Below are 19,389 nucleotides of genomic sequence, written 5' to 3'. Positions count from 1 at the left end.
TTGGAGCTATTCTCCTTCACTCCTTTTCTTTTTCTGCCATTGTCAAGCTCCACTTAAGGTCTTTTGTGCATGTTTAATCATCTTTCTCGTCCGTCATCACCAACGGCAAGTAAATTTGGTATACATTTTTTTTAAACGAATTAAACTGGACTTTAAAATCGTCTCTCAAAGAAACGACCTCTTAAGAGATTTACTGCAATAATAATCACAAATTTAGTAATTATTCACTTATCAACAAGGTCCTCATTGTTGGCCGATCCCTAAAGATGACAATATAAAGTAACTAGCAAGTACATATTTCTCTTTCTCTTTGGATTTAGTACTAAAAATACCCTATCAGTAGCAAACTCAAAGCGATTTAGAGAGTAAATAACTTTCTAATCATCATATTATTCCTCAATCAAAGGTCCAAATAGTATTTAAATAAAATATTGCATTATAGCATAATAAAAAATTCTCTACTAAGGTCAATTATACATATGGAAGTAAACAAGTTTTCACCGAGTAGATATGGATTGGTGGGTATCAAAATACACTAAATCTACATTTCTCCTGGAAGCATTGTGTCGCCGGCGGGCAGATCACAAACAGCAATACCCTGAAAGCAATACCGACAACACATGAGTTTATCGAATTAACTCAGTATAACAAAATTAAAGCACCGAGTCAGGACGGGTCAAAATTTATATGGAAACCGGATCGGGGCGAGTCAAAGCCCGTTTAAATTCGACCCACTATAACCCGTTTTTTAAAAGTTCATAAAATAGTTTTTTTATTCTACTTTATAGCCCGTAGGGTCGACCCACTTATGTATAGAATAATATCATATAAAAATATAAAAAAAAAAGTGGTAAAACTTTTTTCGCAATCAATTCTATAATTATCCGATTCGGCCCAGCCCGACCCTTTACACTAAGGCCCGTTATTGACCCGACCCGCTAATTATCCGTTAAAATTTGACCCGACCCTTGACCCGTTGGGTCGACCCACCCCGTTGAACCCTCTAAATACAATTCACTAATGTTCTTGCATATTGCGAATCTAGAAAAAACGAATTATGGTCGAAATCATTGAGTCGATCGCGAATTCAAAATCTGAATTAGCTGGCGAAATATGTTACATTGATTATTGACTATAAAACAACACAATCGATACGATGTTACAAAAACGCACCTCTCCGATAAGGTGTGCCGTGCATCGTTTTTCTGCTAATAACTCCTCTTCGGTCTGCCAACAAGGAAGATATTTGAGGTGATGGCATGCAGTAAGATTTTGAGTTCAACGAAAACCTCAAGATGATAAGAAGCGTACCTTTTTGATTCGCTTGCGAAGATAATCATCGAAGATCACTTCCTCGACAAGCTCGTAATCACCATCACCCTAAAGAGCTTACGTTTTGCTTAAAAGGAAATGACGGAAAAGAAAAACATAGTTCTAAAAACAACTTAACGATAACTGTAATCGAAGTAATAACCTTTGATCTGCACGGCATACTGAAAACAATATCCTCAGCGATACCATATGGATTGCCATTTGTATACACCTGAACAACCCGACATATACGAGTAAAAATATGCAATAACTTATCGAAGAAATAGATGATCGGTGAAAAAAGCCAAAAATTCGAAATCTATCGACATACTTGCTAAAACTAGTACGCCTAAAAGAAGGCAAATGAATGTATAAAGACGATCTTTGGATCTAATATGTTCAAAAACGGGTTTTCACTGCCCGTTTGGAACTAACTCGTGCAGTTAAATCGATAATATATCACAACTCATATGCTTACCGCAGAAGAAAACCAGTCGCCCGGTGGAGTTGGGGTGATAAGAGATTTTATGGCATCAGCAATTGATACAGCAGTTGATGCTGCAGAAGATCTACCCCATTTCTGAATTAGTGTTCCTCCTCTCTATTAAGAAGAAAATTAAACATTAATCAACACAAAACTTTACAAAAACACTTAACATTAGCAAGGTTAAGATTGCAAATTATAATGGACAATACTAGATTGACTCGTTAAATCATGTGAGTTTATTTGTATGTGAAGTTGCAGAAGATGTTCGCTAAAACTACCAATCGGAAAGCGACCTCTTTGTTATGAGTAACAAGAATAAAGTTGCGTATATCTATCCCCACATTCCACTTAGGTGGGAGTTACTTAATACCATTAAGGTTATGATATGATGTTATTAGCAAATATCGAATAAAGTACTCCCCCGTCTTAAAATTATGTATTTTTATCAATATTTTATCTGTACAATGACCCTACATGATTCCACTGTCTTTACCAATATCTCGTACGTTATTAATATTTTATCAATATGAGGACCCCACGTGAATCAATTTTCTTAATTATTTTGTTTTTTTATTAATATTTTATGCTTAATACAAGGAACCCAAACATAGAAAATAAAAATGAAACATAATATTGGGACGGAAGAAGTATCATATTTTTTTACTCGCCCACCTTTTGAATCTTCTCGGTGAATTCCTCTTCTAACCACCTTTGGTCCTTAATGACCTCTTTGACAGGTTTCCCATCAATTTTAGCATTTAGGAAATCTGGAACCTGTGGAAATGTTCCAATCATTGTTCTTAAAAATAATGATCATAAATCTTGCATTTAAAGAATTTAAATAATTTTCAAATTACAGCCTTAAAGTTTTGAACTTTTGCGAATTATAGCCTCAATGTTTATTTTTTTTGCGAATTACAGCCACCAAAGTATAGTCAAAGTCTACAACATTCAAACCTAATCAACAAAATTCCGACCATTTAACCTAAAATTTCGACCCTTTTAACCTAAAATTCCAACTACTAAAATGGTCGGAATTCTGTGATTTGGCCTGAACGCTGTAGAATTTGATACTTTAGTGGCTGTAATTTGCAAAAAATAAATATTGAGGCTGTAATTCACAAAAGCCTTAAACTTTAAGGCTCTAATTTTGTAAATTATTCAAAGAACTTAAATCATTTCCTATGCCTTTAAATACCTGAGTGGTTGAGTGGTTTCCCCAAATGGTCATATTAGATACCTTGTCATAGAACACACCTGCTTTTAGAGCCAGCTGCAACAAATAGTGCAACAGCTCGATCAGCCCTCGGAATGTACACATATGGGAGCATATGAAAAACATAAGAGGTTGCGGTTCGTATTCACCTGACACTTAGCTCGGTTCTCATCTAATCTAGTCAATGCGTGGAAATTCTTGGCGGGTATATCCGGTGCATTTTTCAAGCAGATCAGCGCACTACATAGGAAAGTAAAATATCAGATGCAATGGAAAGACACTACTAAGAGGAAATTTAGATACAAATATGTAAATCTCACTTGGTGTTGCAAGGATTTCCGACCACAATGACTTTGACGTTGCGTGAGGCCACGGCATTCAGTGCTTTTCCCTGTAATATAAACATATATATATGAAATTGGAATATGTCGAGACAAATATCGTTTTTAGGGCCATCAACTACGGGTACAAGGTCTACAGTGGAGTCAATCTCTCGTTGAGATTGCATCCTAGGTATCTCATAGGGAAAAACGTCAAAAAATGTACCAGGGAATTTTCTAAGGTTTGTTCACTCATAAAGCTAACGATAGGATGCCCATTCTCCTTTTGGTCCCTTAAGTGAACCTTTTTTGTCCTTTACACAAATCCCTTCTCACATTTAGGTCAGTTGGTTCCTATGACATGATTCACTAATCTCCTTGCGAAACACGAACAGGAAAAGGAGAATTATGGTTGGGTTTAGGCTATTTTTGAGTCATTTTGAGCAAATCACGAATTCAAAAACAAATTAACAAGCATAATATGTTACACCGGACAAATCAATAGAGATAATTGTAGCATCAATATTTAAAGCTATCCTTTTGTGTAACTTAGGACAATCAATAGCATATACTAAGAAACAAAGTTAGTCGATGACAATATGTTTATATAAGACAAACAAAAACAATATCAAAGCCTTAATCCCAAAAAATTGGGATCGGAATATAAATTAGAAGTAGAAAAATCCCATACTTGTTCAGCATATATCCTTCCATTTATGTCCAATAAGGCAGCTCGTTCCATACCAGGCCCACGAGGCTTAGCCCCGATTAGAAGGACCCATTCAGCATCTTCAAATACTTCGTAAGGATCAATGCCGATGCTAACTTCTCTCAACAGTGGATATAATGAGTCCTCAAGTTCCATAGCTACTCCTGAAGTCATTGCAGATCAAAAGAAAATTCAACATCATCGAAATTCGAAAAAGTTATATCGACGAATCCTGCAGCAAATAAGTCATATATCGATTCGACCAACCATGAGAGAAAGCTCATACCTTCTAGAGCTTGAAATGACCTTTCGGAGCCAAGTAGTTTCAGACAAATTGGTTGATCGGGCCCAAAAACTTCACCTGAAGCAATCTGCCAAATAACATTCGAAATTCTCAAAATGCAATCACAATCTTTAAAACTGTGAACAAAGATAACATAGACTAATGATATCTTGATCTCAGATCGAAATTTTGTCGGCGAAATAAGTTGGAAACTTCTAGATATGTTGATATTTAGCATCTTTTGAAGAAGGAAATAAAGAACAAAGCCTATATAACTTACAGTTCTACTTGCAAGGATACAACAAAAACAATCTTACACTCCCCCTCTCCCGCCCCAACCTATAGTGCAAAATATTGGTTGCCTCACTAGTCACCAAATCGCGACTGCATTGTAAATTTTTTAAGGTTTGCAATGAGTACGCAAAACCAACTGTATTTGCCAAGAAACCAATTCAACCAAAAGCTTAAGCTGATGGTTGAGGCCTTGGAATATGTTATATACTCTAACAATATTAACCTAAAAGTGGTTTTGCGACCGTTACCCAAGCTGCGATGACATCCGACATTTTGTACTATGCCACCGTCCCCACCCAAAGAAAAATGACAATCTTAGATCCCATTGTTGATCTTCAATATCAGTTGCTAACAATTGGAGATCATAATCTATAATGGAGCCATTACTCCATCTATGCCATTGAGTTTGCTACATTTCAGTTTCCTATATAAGAGTTTTCTGGGAGATATGTAGCAAACTCAATGGGTAGAGCGAACAATGCGTAAATCACGAAATCTTCCGTTGTAACATTTAAGAATCTAAAGCATTCGGGTGAAGCAGGAATACTCACTTTGAACAACAGATGGTTTGATATCATCCCAGCTGCACCTGAAACAGCAACGGTTGTCATCTTTTTCCATGATTTGGTCTTCTCCTCCTACAATTAGTTGAACAATTTCATCAGATATCAAGATATATAGTTGTAAAATGTACAGAAGCATAAGGGCAGCTATACATAAACTTAAAGATGGTATACCCTTATGCATGAAAGTAGAAAGAGGATAAATAATCTTGTATCCTGTATTTATTCATGGGTAACATTCCAGTATTTTCAATGGGCATATTATACATAAATGGCACAAGTGTTGGAACATTTACTCGAACATTTAGAGTATGTCAGGAAAGTTCCCTAAGGATACCGAGTAGTGAAACGCTTGAACGACAGCTTGAGCGCTCAATCGAGCAAAATGCGCAGAACAAAGATAGAAGCTTCATAAGGCAAAAAGCTAGCTAGGGAAATACTAGGGAGTAGGGACTAGGGTGCTCGTTCAAACAAATGGTCTATTCGTGAGGCAAATTGATGTGCTTGATCAAGCACCGGGGCGCTCATTCATCATAAATTTATAGGGGTACATGATTATATATATATATATATATATATATATATATATATATATATATATATATATAGGAAATAGGATTGAGTAAAAGAGAAAAATATTTATCAATGATTATTAAGATTGATTTTTTTGGTTTTATAAGTATTAGCATTAATAGGATTGAATGCAATAACAATTTCAGAGCTTTAATCCTCAAAACTTAGTCACATCAGGGGCGGATCTAGAGCAAAATTAAATAATGGCGATAATATTTTTTTTGAAAAATGTGCTTAATGAGATTTGAACCCGGGCCAATATTGATACATAGAAGAGCTCCTACCAACTTAACCAACATATATATTAGCATATGTATATGGTTTTATACATAAATTGCCAGTTGACAACATTGACAAGCCTTGGATTCGCCCGAGTCACATCCCAATAACTCCGTTCGGAAAAAGGAAGGTGACCGGTAGGTTAGTAACAACCAGCTCAATAAAACTTAGCCGCATCTCATGATCATCAACTAAAAATAGAGTTAAACAAATTATATTATTTTCTTAGAAAATCATGGATTAGCTTGTTGGTTGAGTGTTTTCCTTCTCTATCTCTCTAATTTTATCCAAATAAAAAAAGTCATTATTTTTCTTTACAAGACAATCTTTCTTGTTTTAGTTTATACACTAGGATAGAAACCTGTGCAATGCACGGATTTTTAAATACGTTAATATTTTAATGAAATTTTAGACAGCAAACCATACTTCACATTTTTCCTAAAACTCAAAATTATAATTATGGTAGTCTAACAATATAAATGACTGATTTTAATGATCAATTAATTGAATTTTATGTCATTTTAGTTTTAAATAACAATTGATGAAAAAAAGAGCTATTATATACTTCAAGTAATTTCCTAAATTGCTGTATAATTTTATACACAGTGTAATTTTGCAGTATAATTTTCTAAATTGTGTAATTCCAATTACACTGGAATAAATGTAATTTATTCTGTAGTATAATTTTCTACGCAGTGTAATTCCAGAATTTTATCAGACAGTATATAATGTTCTACACAGTACATTATATATTTTCCATTATAATTTTTTAAACAGTGCATTTATATACAACTGTGTAATTTGAATAATTGTGATTTATTGCATCCATTAATGTATAAGTTTTTTCGAAAATATAAATTTATAAATATGGTAAGGGTAAAAAAAACAAATTAGTCAAATTCCATTAATACTAACCAATGAAAAAAAACAAATGACATGCTCACAATCAAACTTCTTTCTTACTATTATACTATTATACAGTAAAATTAATAAAATATAAGGATTCCAACGCTTTGTTTTTTCTATTGTTTTATTGTACCTTTTTAAGAAGAGGGATACTTCTATAAAGCATTAAAATAAGAGTGAACATCAATAAAAAAAACAAAGGGAATACTACAACCAAGTAACCTACAAAACATTAATTTGAACAATAGCTAATAAATTAATTGTTTTTGTATACGGTGAAAATCTAACTTTTTTCGTAAGGATAGAAAGGAAACTTTAACCGATACGTCAATTCATAATTGGGGTGTTTTAGCAAACATCCGCAAACAACTGATAGCTAATAATTGATTTAAATATCTGATTATATTCGGCTGATTTTAAATAGCTTGTTCAATAATAACTAAGTTCTTTTAATCAGATAATTTACTAATTCGACATAGGATCTACTGATACTAGAAAAATGTCACTTGGTGTAATAATTATTAGTTTTTATTTTAAGTTTCACTATAAAATTATTTGGCTTTTAGCGACATTTGTTATTATAGTCTACAACGACATTTAGAACAAATATCACTGGATCCTGAAAAATTTTAATATAATTTTTTATTATACTGCTATAGGGTTTAATAAATATCACTTATCCACTGCATATATCATTATAATTTTAAAATGGTGACACTTAAAAGTTAGATTATATTATAGTGAGTTATTTTACCAAACTCTCCAATATCTTTAATTTAGTTGCAATTTGCAAACTTAAATAGTTGTAAAAAGTGAAAATACTAAAAATAAACAAGAAACTTACTGCTTTTAAATCATAAGTCCAGCAAAAAACTCCATAGCATTCAGGCTTACTTTTGGTACTGTCAGTTGGAGTAACAACAGGATTTTGAATTTCACTAAAAAAAACAAAAAATAAAACATTAACCAATCATATTAAATATAAAAAATTTAATTTCCCAAAACAATTTTTTAAAAAAATTCTTACTTGGGAGCAATAGAACAGCAAATCCCAGAAGTAATTTTAGCCCTAGAAACATTAGGAAGTAACTTAAGATTCAATTTCCTACTATGAGAAAAACTTGAAGATAAATATGAAGGAATTTGGCATGGTTTATGATTAAGTTGATTTTTATAAAAAGTAGAAAATTCTAATATTGCCATGGAAATTTAAAAAGGGTTTTAAAAAGTATATAAATTTATGGAAAATAAATATGAAAAAAAAGAGGAATTATGTTTGTTTATGGGTTTATTGAGAAAAGAAGAAGAAAATAAAGGAATAAAAATATGATCAAGTGGAAGTAATTGGAAGGATAGAGGATAGAAGAGATGAGGAAATGTGGGGCATTTTGAAATATGGTTATGAGGGTATGTATATGACACTTGGCTATTATCCTTTATTATCACTTTCTCAATCTTGGAATTTTAATATTTCAATTTTCTTTTTTTGAAAAAAAATTTCTTCATCTTTTGTTTGTTTTTGATTTTATTTTATTTGTTTTTGTTTGGTTTTTACTTTTTAGTATAATTTTATTAAGTTTTTGTTTGTTTATCTTTATCCTATCTTGTATGAGACATCTCACTGTGAGACGAGTCCATATAAAAAACTTATTAGTAAAAAAAAATTTTGAAAAGCAATGAAAATTGGATTACTACTTGTATAGGAAGCCGTTATTTTTTAAATAAGTTGGACTCATTCAATTAAAGACTTCTTACTGTAAATCAATATCAATAAAAAATCAGTATTATTATTACCTTAAAGGACTAAAATTGACTACTCATGAGATTTTTTTTCTGAAGTTCAAGAATTTGTTGGTAATATTGAAAATTTTGAATCTTTTAGGGTGTTTTTAATATATGATTTTGATATTATATTTTTTAAAATAATTTTTTCATAAAAGAGTGGCAACTATGGTTTCACAAAATGTTACTTTGGGACTATGTAAAACTAATACTTAAATATTGTCTTATTCTTTGTCTTTGTATATATAAATACAATTTAATATATTTTGGAAACTTACAAAATAAAATTTTAAATATTTTTAAATTTTTATATTTGTCTACAATTTAGAATTTTAGTTATTTTTCCTTTTGATCTTTATATTAACAGCTCGTCTTGTATGAGACTGTCTCACTTTGAGACAGCCCTATATAATTAGCCAATTTCTTTAATTGATTATTTTAAGTTCTTAAGGGATCGTTTTAAAGTTATGAATAATCACTCTAAGACTATAAAAAGTGATATTTTAAAATTATAAGTAATTACTTTAACGTTATAACTGATCACTTTAAGACTGAAAATATATATTAAGCCAGCCCAATAGAAATTGTTTCACCGTAAGACCGTCTCATTTAAAAATTAGTGTTATATTAATTAGCTGTGATATCTTATTATGGATATTTATAATTTGTGTTTAAAGCTCTTCCACATACCTATAATATAGTTTCATTAGATGCCAACCTTATTACTATTTTTTATATTTTACAATTTAATATATATATATTTTTTATATTTTATATTTTTATACTTTCATGGTATAAAATTCGAGTAAGAGAATATAAATTTGTACATGGACACATAAGCTAAAAAGCTTAATGACCAATTAGAAAAGAAGTTATTATGGTCTAATTTATTTTCATTAATTAGTCCATTTTTATGTATAATCTTTTTTTTAGAGTGTGTGGCTAAATGGTGAGTTGCAAGGATAAAAAACATCAAAAAAAATTTACACGATATTTTAGAATATTTTAATTACATTTATATGTATTATTTAATTAGAAAAACGTGCATGCGCAGTATTTATCAAGTATCATGTAATTCAGAACATAAATGTATAATCAGCAAATCGATGTATAATTATGATTGAACAGTAACGCCCTCGGAATAGGTCAGACTTTTGAAAACACCTTTAATGAAAAGCATGAGCCAAAACCTACTCATAGGAGTGTTACCGCCACATCTATTTCTAATAAAATAAATGTAAGGCTTAACGACTAAGAAATAACTTAATAACTTTAAATCCAACAAAGGGTCTTACAACATAAGAGAAAACTGAAACGCAATCTATGTCCATATAAAATTTAAACAACTTAAGGTAAAATTTAAACTGAAATACGACTCTAACAAAAACTATGTTTCTAGGTGATCCTCACCCCACGATTCCCACGCAATCAATAACCTGCAACATAAGAATGCAAGAAAAACAAGGAAAAAACTCCCAAAATCAGGAAATTGAGTAATTCCACCCCATCCCGTAAAACGATTAAGTTTGAAAATGATTTAAGAAAATAAAATATAATCAAATTGGAAATAATTTTAGAAAATAATTAATAGCTGAGTTTAAAAGAAAAACAATTTGAGAAAACAATATATATAATATCACATAAACCAATTTATTAATTTGATATTTAATAATGACAAACACATAATCAAATTTTTTAATTTGAGGGAACGAGAACGCCAGTAGGCTGAGGCTTTACCCTTATACCTACTTCATCAAGAGGTCGTCACCCCAAATAATTCAAGGCCAGCAGAGTAGTCTCAGGGAACCCTAGTGTGCACACCCCTTCTACTTGGATCACAACAAATAGAAGGAAGACCAAACATCGTATCAAGTATCAGAAATAATAATACCTGTCGGCAGCTATACTAACCAAACAGGACAACTTATTCATCACCCTTATACTTGGATCACAACAAATATAAGAGCTTTATTTCCCTCGTGTTACACTTTACGTGATTTAATAGATTTTTAATAATTAGTTGCGAGCACACAAACATACAATCAAACATACATTATACATTTTATTTTATGATCATAAATTTTTCCCAATAAATATATATCTCAGGAATATCCAACTGAAATCTCATTTTCCAAATCACCATTCTAACATTAATTGGTGGCAATAGGAATTACTATCATAAATATTTCTCTTCCAAATTAAACCGTATCTAATTTCGTTATCAAAATAATAATATAAATTTTATCGAAATAATAATTATAAATTCAAGTTTGACAAAAAAATAGTAAATATAATTGAGAATATATAAAACATAATATCATACAGAATAATGTCATATCAAATCATGCACCCATTTAAATACATTAATTATCACTTAGCATATAATACTAACGGGATAGTCCTAATTAGATGGACATTGAGAATTACCTTGTCACGCGATCCTAGACAACGTACGCTCCTAATAATCTTTGCCTACGAATTCGCTGTCTTTAATATCGAAATCTTGCGTTTTCTTGACTTGAATTTTTAAGCAAATGGGAGATAGAGGTAGAGTTTGTAGGAGAAGAAGGAAGTGTGAGTAATAATGTGAATGAAATTAAGGGTAATTGGTTTAATTTATAATAGGTAAGTGAGGTTAGTTATAAGATTTAGAGGGAAAAGTGGGAAATTATTTGTTAATGGGGAGTTATATTTTTTTTTAATTTTTAAAATTTCTGAAATTTATTTATTTATTTATTATTATTATTATTTTTAAAAAAATGACGGATGTTACATGAACTCACTTGTAATTGCCCTTGCTCGGGCATGACCTTGTTCCTAAATTAAACGAACTCGATTTGTTTATTGGGTCGTCTAGTGCTAAGTTCATGTTATTTGAACCATAACTCGTCCATGGCCACCTCTAACTCTGGCTCAAAACTCAGTTTGAGACTCCGATAGTAATCTTCTACCTTCAAACGTTGATGTAGGAAGGAGCATAAATGCATGTAGAACAAGGTTGCAGAACAGTAAGTCTGGAGAAAGTTCAAAACAAATCCTTACAAAATTCGATAAATCAACGCATAAATTGTTTCGGCTATACACTATTCCATATAAAGGAAGAACAATGATACGAGACAGGAGAAACGGACGGTTACAAATACCGAATTTGCAGCTACTAATATAGAGGCTGTAAGAAAAAAAAATGACATTCAAATAATCCAATTGAATAAGCCTCATGGAAAACATTGTTACACTAATATTCACGACTTTTTCAGGTATATGATCCACATTTTAACTATAATAAGCTTAAGTATCAAATACCGAATTTGCAGCTATCGCAATATAATCGTTGTCTTACTAATGTCATCAGCTTGGCAACATCCGAACAAAAAGCTAGCATAGCTGCAACAACTTGACCACAATTTTCAGCGGAAACGTCAATCGGAGACCTTGAACTCTCAAGGACTGCCTTCACCTCCAGAAAGCCATTGCCAAACACCCCTGGAACCTTGCCTCTGGACTGCCGGATCATGCTCTAAAATCTGCTCAAAGGTGGATTTCTCCTTCCTGAGTGACTGTAATTCAGCCTCTATGGAAGGGCGTGATTCTAACAAGCGTTCTAGCTCTGCTATCTGAGCCTGTCAAAAATTTACAGGAACAGAAATTCAATAAGATAAACCATATGTCCGTATGTGTTCATGAAGATGTAAGTTGAATAATGACTAGTTGTAGCTCAAACCTCTAACTTAAAGCATCTTGATCTCTCTGATATCAATTGCCCTTGGACAGAAGTAAGTTCCTAGAGAAAACAAGTCGTTTTTCATACCTGTACAAGTTACAGCAAGAATGCAGTAAAAGAAACTATAATCTGAAGCCAGTACCTTGGATAGTTCTTCATGGTTACTGTTAATTTCGTCAATCTTTCCTTTCAGCATAGAATTTTCTTCTCTGACTTCAATAAGCGACAATTCTAACAGTCTTTTGGCATCTTTCATGTTAGCCAAAACAGGGGAACCATCCTGTTTTGGGTAAACAGATTCTGGCTTAGGTAATTCCGGAGGCTTTTCAGATTTATAGGAATAAGCTGCAGTGACAGATGCTGCAGCAGCTGCTGCAGCAGGTGACATGTATATCTTAGGACGTGCAGAATCCTTCAGTTTGGGTCTCATAACAAGTACCTGATATTAAACAGAACATTTTAGGCAATAATTGTATATCTTAAAACGTGCAGAATCCTCAGTTTTGGTCTCATAACAAGGCAACAAGCCAATGACTTAGCATAGTCATGTGGTCTGAAATTCCTCATCGCTGTTAAAAATGATGGGATTTACCTACAGATTGATTTCATAAACCTCATATACAAAGTACAAAACCTTATGCTTAATAGTGCTAATCTAATTTTTTTCTTACATTACAGCCCTTTAAGGCTGCTTGATGCCAGATTACAAGGTCATTTCGTTAGAGACATAGAAAGAAGGCACGGACACTAACCAGATCAGATGTACAGCATGGTTTATTTTATATGAAACCTTTGTGTAATCATAGAGAGAAAATACATATTCTTATTTATGATAAATTCAGAACATTGTTCCATTATATCCTTATTGTTCCAAAAATTGCTCCAACAGGATCAGATCTGATGCACAGCATGGTTTGCTCTCACCTCATTGTTATAATTGCCATTGTATCCTCCAAAAGCAACCAAAAATTGTTCCTCGTGAATATTAGCTAAGCAGATGCTGATTCCCTGTTCAGGAATAAATCGTAAATATTGTTCAAACACAATTCATGCAATAAATCAAACCAAGTTTTTTTTAAAAAAATTATCTTCTCAATTGGTGTCTCCTTAAGCTAGTTTGATACCATCCACATAAATCAGGGTAGTAGCCTTCTGAAACTAAATGAAGGATATCATTAAAGTCAAAAGAGCTTCTGAGAAATCCATATGTAAATTATACCTTTTTTTACAAGATATGCAAATTCTAGCAATAATCTCTTTATTTCACTACAAATGTCAGACATGACCTGTTAATTGGATATAATAAGAGTCTTTTAAATTACCAGCAACAATGAGGTTTCAACTTCAAATAATGTTTACAATTTCATTATGAAGTTCAACAGAATCCGTTCTTTTAAGGGATCAGAGATGTTCTAGTATGAGGTGTGTCATTCTTTCCTAGTAGAGCAAGAACCCTACTAAATCATACAAAAATATAAGATCCTAGCAATTGGGAATTAGATTTACCTTGCAATTATAAACAGAGTTTTAGCACACAATATCTTCGTAAGAGATGGACAATAAACCAAAAATCATATTTTCCCTCAAAATTTGAACATTGTAAAACTTCCGTTAATAGCTGTAAACCAAGCTATTTATGTTATATCCATAAAAGCCAAAGATGTTAGTTATCTTCTCCTTCAATTCTTTGACAAAAGTAAGACCTGCGGTTCTACATCCCATTCGAAAGGGTCATTTCAAATCTAACAAGGTTATCCAACAACAATTTCAGATTTAGTGAGGAGGTTATCAAATATCAATAGGTTCATGACAACCACCTTCATCACATCTCTCGGCATGTAGCTGACCCCACTTAATGAGATGAAGGTTTAGCATAAGTTCTTTAGTAGGAGTATTCCCCGTCAATCTCCACATATAGTGGTCACAGTATGGCTACTCCTACGTTCCAGGCATAAAATACAATACTGCATGTCAATGAAAAAAAATGGCAAAGAAAGCAGACCTCACTAGCAAGTGGATCCCTTAGATTTACCGTAGCCACCACAGACCAAACAAGCTTGTTCATGTCGAGCACTAGTGTATCAAGGGATCCTGTATTACAAAATTTCAACAGCTCATATCAACTCATCATCAGACAAAGTAAAGATACTTTAATAAATCTATTTTCACAGACTGAAAATGTAATTACCACTTTTGTTGTCGCCACCACCAACTATGTACCAGTTTCCATTAACTGTAATACCAGCATGTCCAGCTCGAGGAGATACATAATCACCTCGTGTCTCAGGCTGAGACCACTCCATCTACACACAAGGACCAAAATAAATATATTTATCAGGTATTAGGTAAAGCTAATAGTCTCTCAGACAGAAGTTAAAAGTACTTTCAATACATTTAATTCTCGATGTGAATACGGTGTACATGCAACCTGTACCCCAAAAGAATTAATGACAAATTAATAGATCAAGAGTAATGAAAGGCAATATTCTCATCAGAGACACCAAAAACAATCTGTTCTTACTATTTCCAAGTAAGAGCAATTAAGGGGCTGAAGTGGAGGAGGAGGTCTTGTCTCCCATTTTGATGATGCAGATGACTCACCGTAATGCTATTGAAAGACCTAAGTAGTATGGATCATAATTTTTCTACATTGCTATCCGCATTAGCGAAGTCAAAACCAGCAGTAGAAGTAACTTATTTAGGGTTGGTAAAGACTACAGAGAGTGACAATCCACACAAAATGTTATCGAGTGCCAGCAACTGTGAGCAGATCACATAGACTTTGAATGAGTGGAAGACAATTGTAAAATATATCATTTGCCTAGAATCCCTCTCCATATGTCTCCAGAATACGATTCCAAAGAAATCCACTTGATTTACTTATCATCAAGTAATAAATATTTAAGTATAAAAATATAGGCTAAGTGCAACTAGCCTATTTAAGGGTTACTCCTTCCCTCCTTTCAATTTTTTTCCAATTCCCTCAAAGATGTTGTAATAACGTCTCCATTGAATTTGCCTGTTTGTAGTCCTCATCTTAGTGGAAAAAGGGAGACATAAAATTTGACAACTATAGTGAAGGGAAAAATTCAAAGGAACAACAAATTTTGTAAACAGGAAAAAATCTAAAGACAGAGTACTCAACATAATCCAAGAAATCAATCTCTTTTTTCCCCAAAAGTTGTTTGAGACCATGACTTTAAAACCTTCGAATTCCAAACTTCCACTTTGTGTCATTAATAGATTTCTGCATAAACAGAACAGGAAGAAATGGACAGAAGAGCACTGCCATAGCTTCATTAGAACTAGCACAATACTGATATAATCTTCCAAACATTAACTGCGATTACTTCTAGCATTTTTAAAACTAGCTGAATCAGCATCCACAAGAGCACCACAAATAATTAGCCCTCTCTCCAGATCTAATGAAATATTAATAACAGTCAACATGGTGTATTTGTTGATGACAATACCACTAACCTCTAGCCCTCCAACTCTGATCAGATATTCATAGAAGTCAGCATGGTGTCTTTGTTGATGATGTTAGTCTACACTCTACAGTCACAAGGTACTATGACTACTCATTCAGCGTATATGGTTATGCCTTACGAACTATGCACCATTCTCTTAGATAACACTCGGTATAAATTTTGATTTCATTTAGCAAAAATAGGTAAGATCAGTAAAATTAAAGTGTCAAACGTAACAAGAATGTCAAAGCCTTATTCCCAAGTCCCAACAACACATGTTAATTATAATCAGCAACAGTAAAAGCAAAATTATAGGGAATCAACAAAAATAAATTTTACTGTAATGGGTAAACCTCAGTTGTATATATAGTAAAAATCAATTTGCTTGAGTAAAAAACAGTTTAATCAATAAAACTATTTCTTTTTCAGTAAAAAAAAATGAAGTAATCGTGGCCTTACAAAATCAAGCAAAGAAAATTATATTCATTCAAAAAGATAAATATATACATATATATACATATATATATATATATATATACATACATATATATATATATATATATATATATATATATATATATATATATATATATATATATATATATATATATATATATATATATTTGTTAAAAGTATATACTTACTGTATTCAAGTCTAGAACATATAAATCATTGAAACAAGTAGAATGAGAACACCCGCCAAAAACTAGGAGGTAGCGTTCAGCATGCACAGCAGTTGCATGATCATATCTTGGAGAAGGCGAGTTCTGCCTATCAAAATAACAATAAATTGATGCAGAGATCAATTATGATACACTGGAAGAAAACCAACAAAAGAAAAAAAGATACTCACGTAGCTTCAACTTTACTCCAAGTCATTGTGTCAAGATCAAGAATATGTATATCATTCAGAAGTTTCCGGCGGGCATCTTCACCGCCAAACATTATCAACTTTGATCCAACTAGTGTCACAGACTCTCCTGTACGAGCAACCTTAGCAAAAATATAAATCAAATGATAACTTTACAAACTCTGACATCATGCACAAGAAGGCAACATAAAAGAATCGTCAAAAAAATGTGTTTCAGCTTTATTCACGTATAGTTACCGGAAGATCTCCAACAGTGTCCATAACTCCACATTCAAGTGTCTCTAGATCCAAAAACCGTACTACAAAATGGATACAAAAAAAATTAAATAAAATTTCTAGAAAAGAAGCAATGCATCAAATGATTGAAAGAAGCATAATGGAAAGAACCTGTTACAAAACTAGAGTACTTTGAATGTCCATCAAGACAAAGCAGCTTTTGTTCCCAAACAATCTGCAAATATGACCAATAATATCAATGTACATCCATCAGAAATAATGACTATTTACCCTGAGATAACTAATGAAGAATCAATTACCATGTGGTGTCCTGAGGTGGCTGGGAAGCCTTGTACCAATCTATCACTTTCAGATTGCACTGCGTCAGGGATAGCAGAAAGCCTCAGTGACGACCATGTGGAGCTAGTAAAATCTAAAACCTAGATATATAGATACTACATGTCAAAAACATCTTTACATAAAAAACTGGCATAATATCATCAGCCTTATCCCAGATGGAAATTCGAAAAATTAACTCAAGCAAAATATTTTTGAGAATATTAAGTAGCTGAAAACCTGCACATCTGCTAAATGGCGACCATTACGACTGCCACCAGAAATGTAAAGCCTCTGCCCAACAACAGCTGCAGCATGCTAAAATACCAAATAAAGAGGTTATACCCTGATTCCAGTCCGATGAAGGCAACACTCAATGATCACTAATCACTACAAAAGAACATAAAATGATTGTATAGCAGAAGACCAACAAAAAAGACCACTAAGTGCAATGAAATACAAAACTTTGTTATAAGCAAACTTCAAAAATAAGTGAAATATAACAAACCCAGAAGGTAACATGCTAAATATGTGTTCTGGATAAACTTTTCTTGAGTTTGTCCCCCCCCCCCCCCCCCCCCTCCTGTCCTCTACCAGATAATATTATAAATAATACACAGATAAGGCCCTTATAACTTGTATAGCTGTATGGCTGAGTCAGAGATAAAATGCATCAGCATATTGAGACTGATACTGCTGTTTCGGCTGCACAAAAACAAAAAACAAAAATGGAACTCCACTTCTAACAAGAAAAGCAGGTAGGCATCGGTGCAGTGTGTCATACCACCATGTGTACATATACGATGGTATAATGGTGTCGAAAAAAATCAGGGGGCGCAAATGCTATGAACAATAGTACAATACAAATCTGTTGATTTTCATGGCATGCTTTTGTAGCACAAATTTACACAAAATAAAAACCGTGGAAAGGTACAAGACTAGTAGTATTTCAACAACATAGACATATTAGGAGAAGAACGCTAGCATCCTTCAAAAATGCACCCGAAACCCAACATTTCTTACACTATGATTGGATAACATAGTAGGAATTAAAAAAATGAGAAATTGGTGTTTTCCTTCCAAATCTTTTAAATGTTGGAAGGATCTATTTACAGAATGTGAAAGGTAAATCCCTCCAATTCTCTCCGTTCCCTTTTGGTATCCAAACGAAGGAAACAAATCCCACCATTTCCATCTCCTTCATTTCCCTCCATTTCCTCCCATTCAAACAGCATTTTAGAATTCGCATCTAAATTCTTCTAATCTCAATCGCAGTCCTAACAACTCCCTCTATCTTCCTAAGAACCAGAATAATTAAAAACGCAACGCAACCAAAAATTCCAAAAACAACTTGATAAACAAAATTCAACAGAACAATGATAACCTTGTAACGACCCGGGGGTCGACGACCAGCAACAGGAAGTGTGACCCATTGATCATATGCCAAACTCGAATACCAAATCCCTACATCAGCATCAGATGTTTGATTTCCATTCTCCATATCAACTGATCCAAAATCGAAATCGCCAATTATGAGTTCATATGCAGTACCAATTTAGTAATTACTTAATGCTCATAAAGCCACAACCAAAACAGGATCAAATTCAGAAAAAAAAAAAAAAAAAAAAAAAAAAAAAAAAAAAAACTTAAGAATTTACAATCAAAATTCAACATGTTTTAGAACAAATTATTCCAATAATATTGTCGAGAATTACAAGCTACATCATCAAAACAAGAGTACCCATTACCAGTAAGCAGGATTCGAAGTTAATGACGATGATTTTGGTCCTCGTCGACGTAAAATCGTATCTTGTTTATGAAAAATTGGGATTGGAAATGTGAATTGGGAGTGGAGTGCGCAGCGCGGAATGCTGAAATCTTGATCAATGAAATGTGCACGTGGCAACTCGCACGTGATAGCTGTGCTAAACTGATTGTACTAATTAATAATTATAAGCTTAATAAGCTTGATTATTAGTTGTCTCTTCCTATATTTCTATAAACGGAATATATTGAGTATGATGTCGATAATGATCTAGCATTTTCTTGTTA

At 32.8% G+C, this 19,389-nt stretch overlaps 2 protein-coding genes across 2 annotated transcripts; both read right to left on the bottom strand.

Annotated features, from left to right (window-relative positions):
• Window positions 1–357: 357 nt before the first annotated feature.
• LOC130818176 (malate dehydrogenase [NADP], chloroplastic) lies at window positions 358–8,345 on the bottom strand. Its single transcript, XM_057684240.1, has 14 exons — window positions 7,969–8,345; window positions 7,786–7,879; window positions 5,172–5,258; window positions 4,330–4,414; window positions 4,026–4,207; window positions 3,335–3,405; window positions 3,164–3,254; window positions 2,997–3,071; window positions 2,471–2,572; window positions 1,790–1,912; window positions 1,475–1,543; window positions 1,312–1,380; window positions 1,174–1,227; window positions 358–598 (listed from the first exon to the last, which is right to left on the bottom strand). Exons 1-14 carry the CDS (start codon window positions 8,142–8,144, stop codon window positions 542–544), a joined length of 1,335 nt encoding a protein of 444 aa, XP_057540223.1. The 5' UTR covers window positions 8,145–8,345; the 3' UTR covers window positions 358–541.
• A 3,402-nt stretch (window positions 8,346–11,747) lies between these two features.
• On the bottom strand, window positions 11,748–19,245 carry LOC130818174 (acyl-CoA-binding domain-containing protein 4). Its single transcript, XM_057684236.1, has 14 exons — window positions 19,086–19,245; window positions 18,722–18,843; window positions 17,578–17,655; window positions 17,322–17,441; window positions 17,173–17,236; window positions 17,023–17,084; window positions 16,768–16,907; window positions 16,559–16,685; window positions 14,633–14,747; window positions 14,447–14,535; window positions 13,369–13,452; window positions 12,587–12,883; window positions 12,445–12,504; window positions 11,748–12,343 (listed from the first exon to the last, which is right to left on the bottom strand). The coding sequence occupies exons 2-14, from the start codon at window positions 18,836–18,838 to the stop codon at window positions 12,164–12,166; spliced, it is 1,533 nt and encodes a 510-aa protein (XP_057540219.1). The 5' UTR covers window positions 18,839–18,843; window positions 19,086–19,245; the 3' UTR covers window positions 11,748–12,163.
• Between the last annotated feature and the right edge of the window lie 144 nt (window positions 19,246–19,389).

Source organism: Amaranthus tricolor, chromosome 7 (assembly GCF_026212465.1).
Source record: "Amaranthus tricolor cultivar Red isolate AtriRed21 chromosome 7, ASM2621246v1, whole genome shotgun sequence".
NCBI lineage: Eukaryota > Viridiplantae > Streptophyta > Magnoliopsida > Caryophyllales > Amaranthaceae > Amaranthus > Amaranthus tricolor.
Note: the sequence above shows the minus strand (reverse complement) of the source record. Positions and strands in the feature narration are given on the sequence as shown.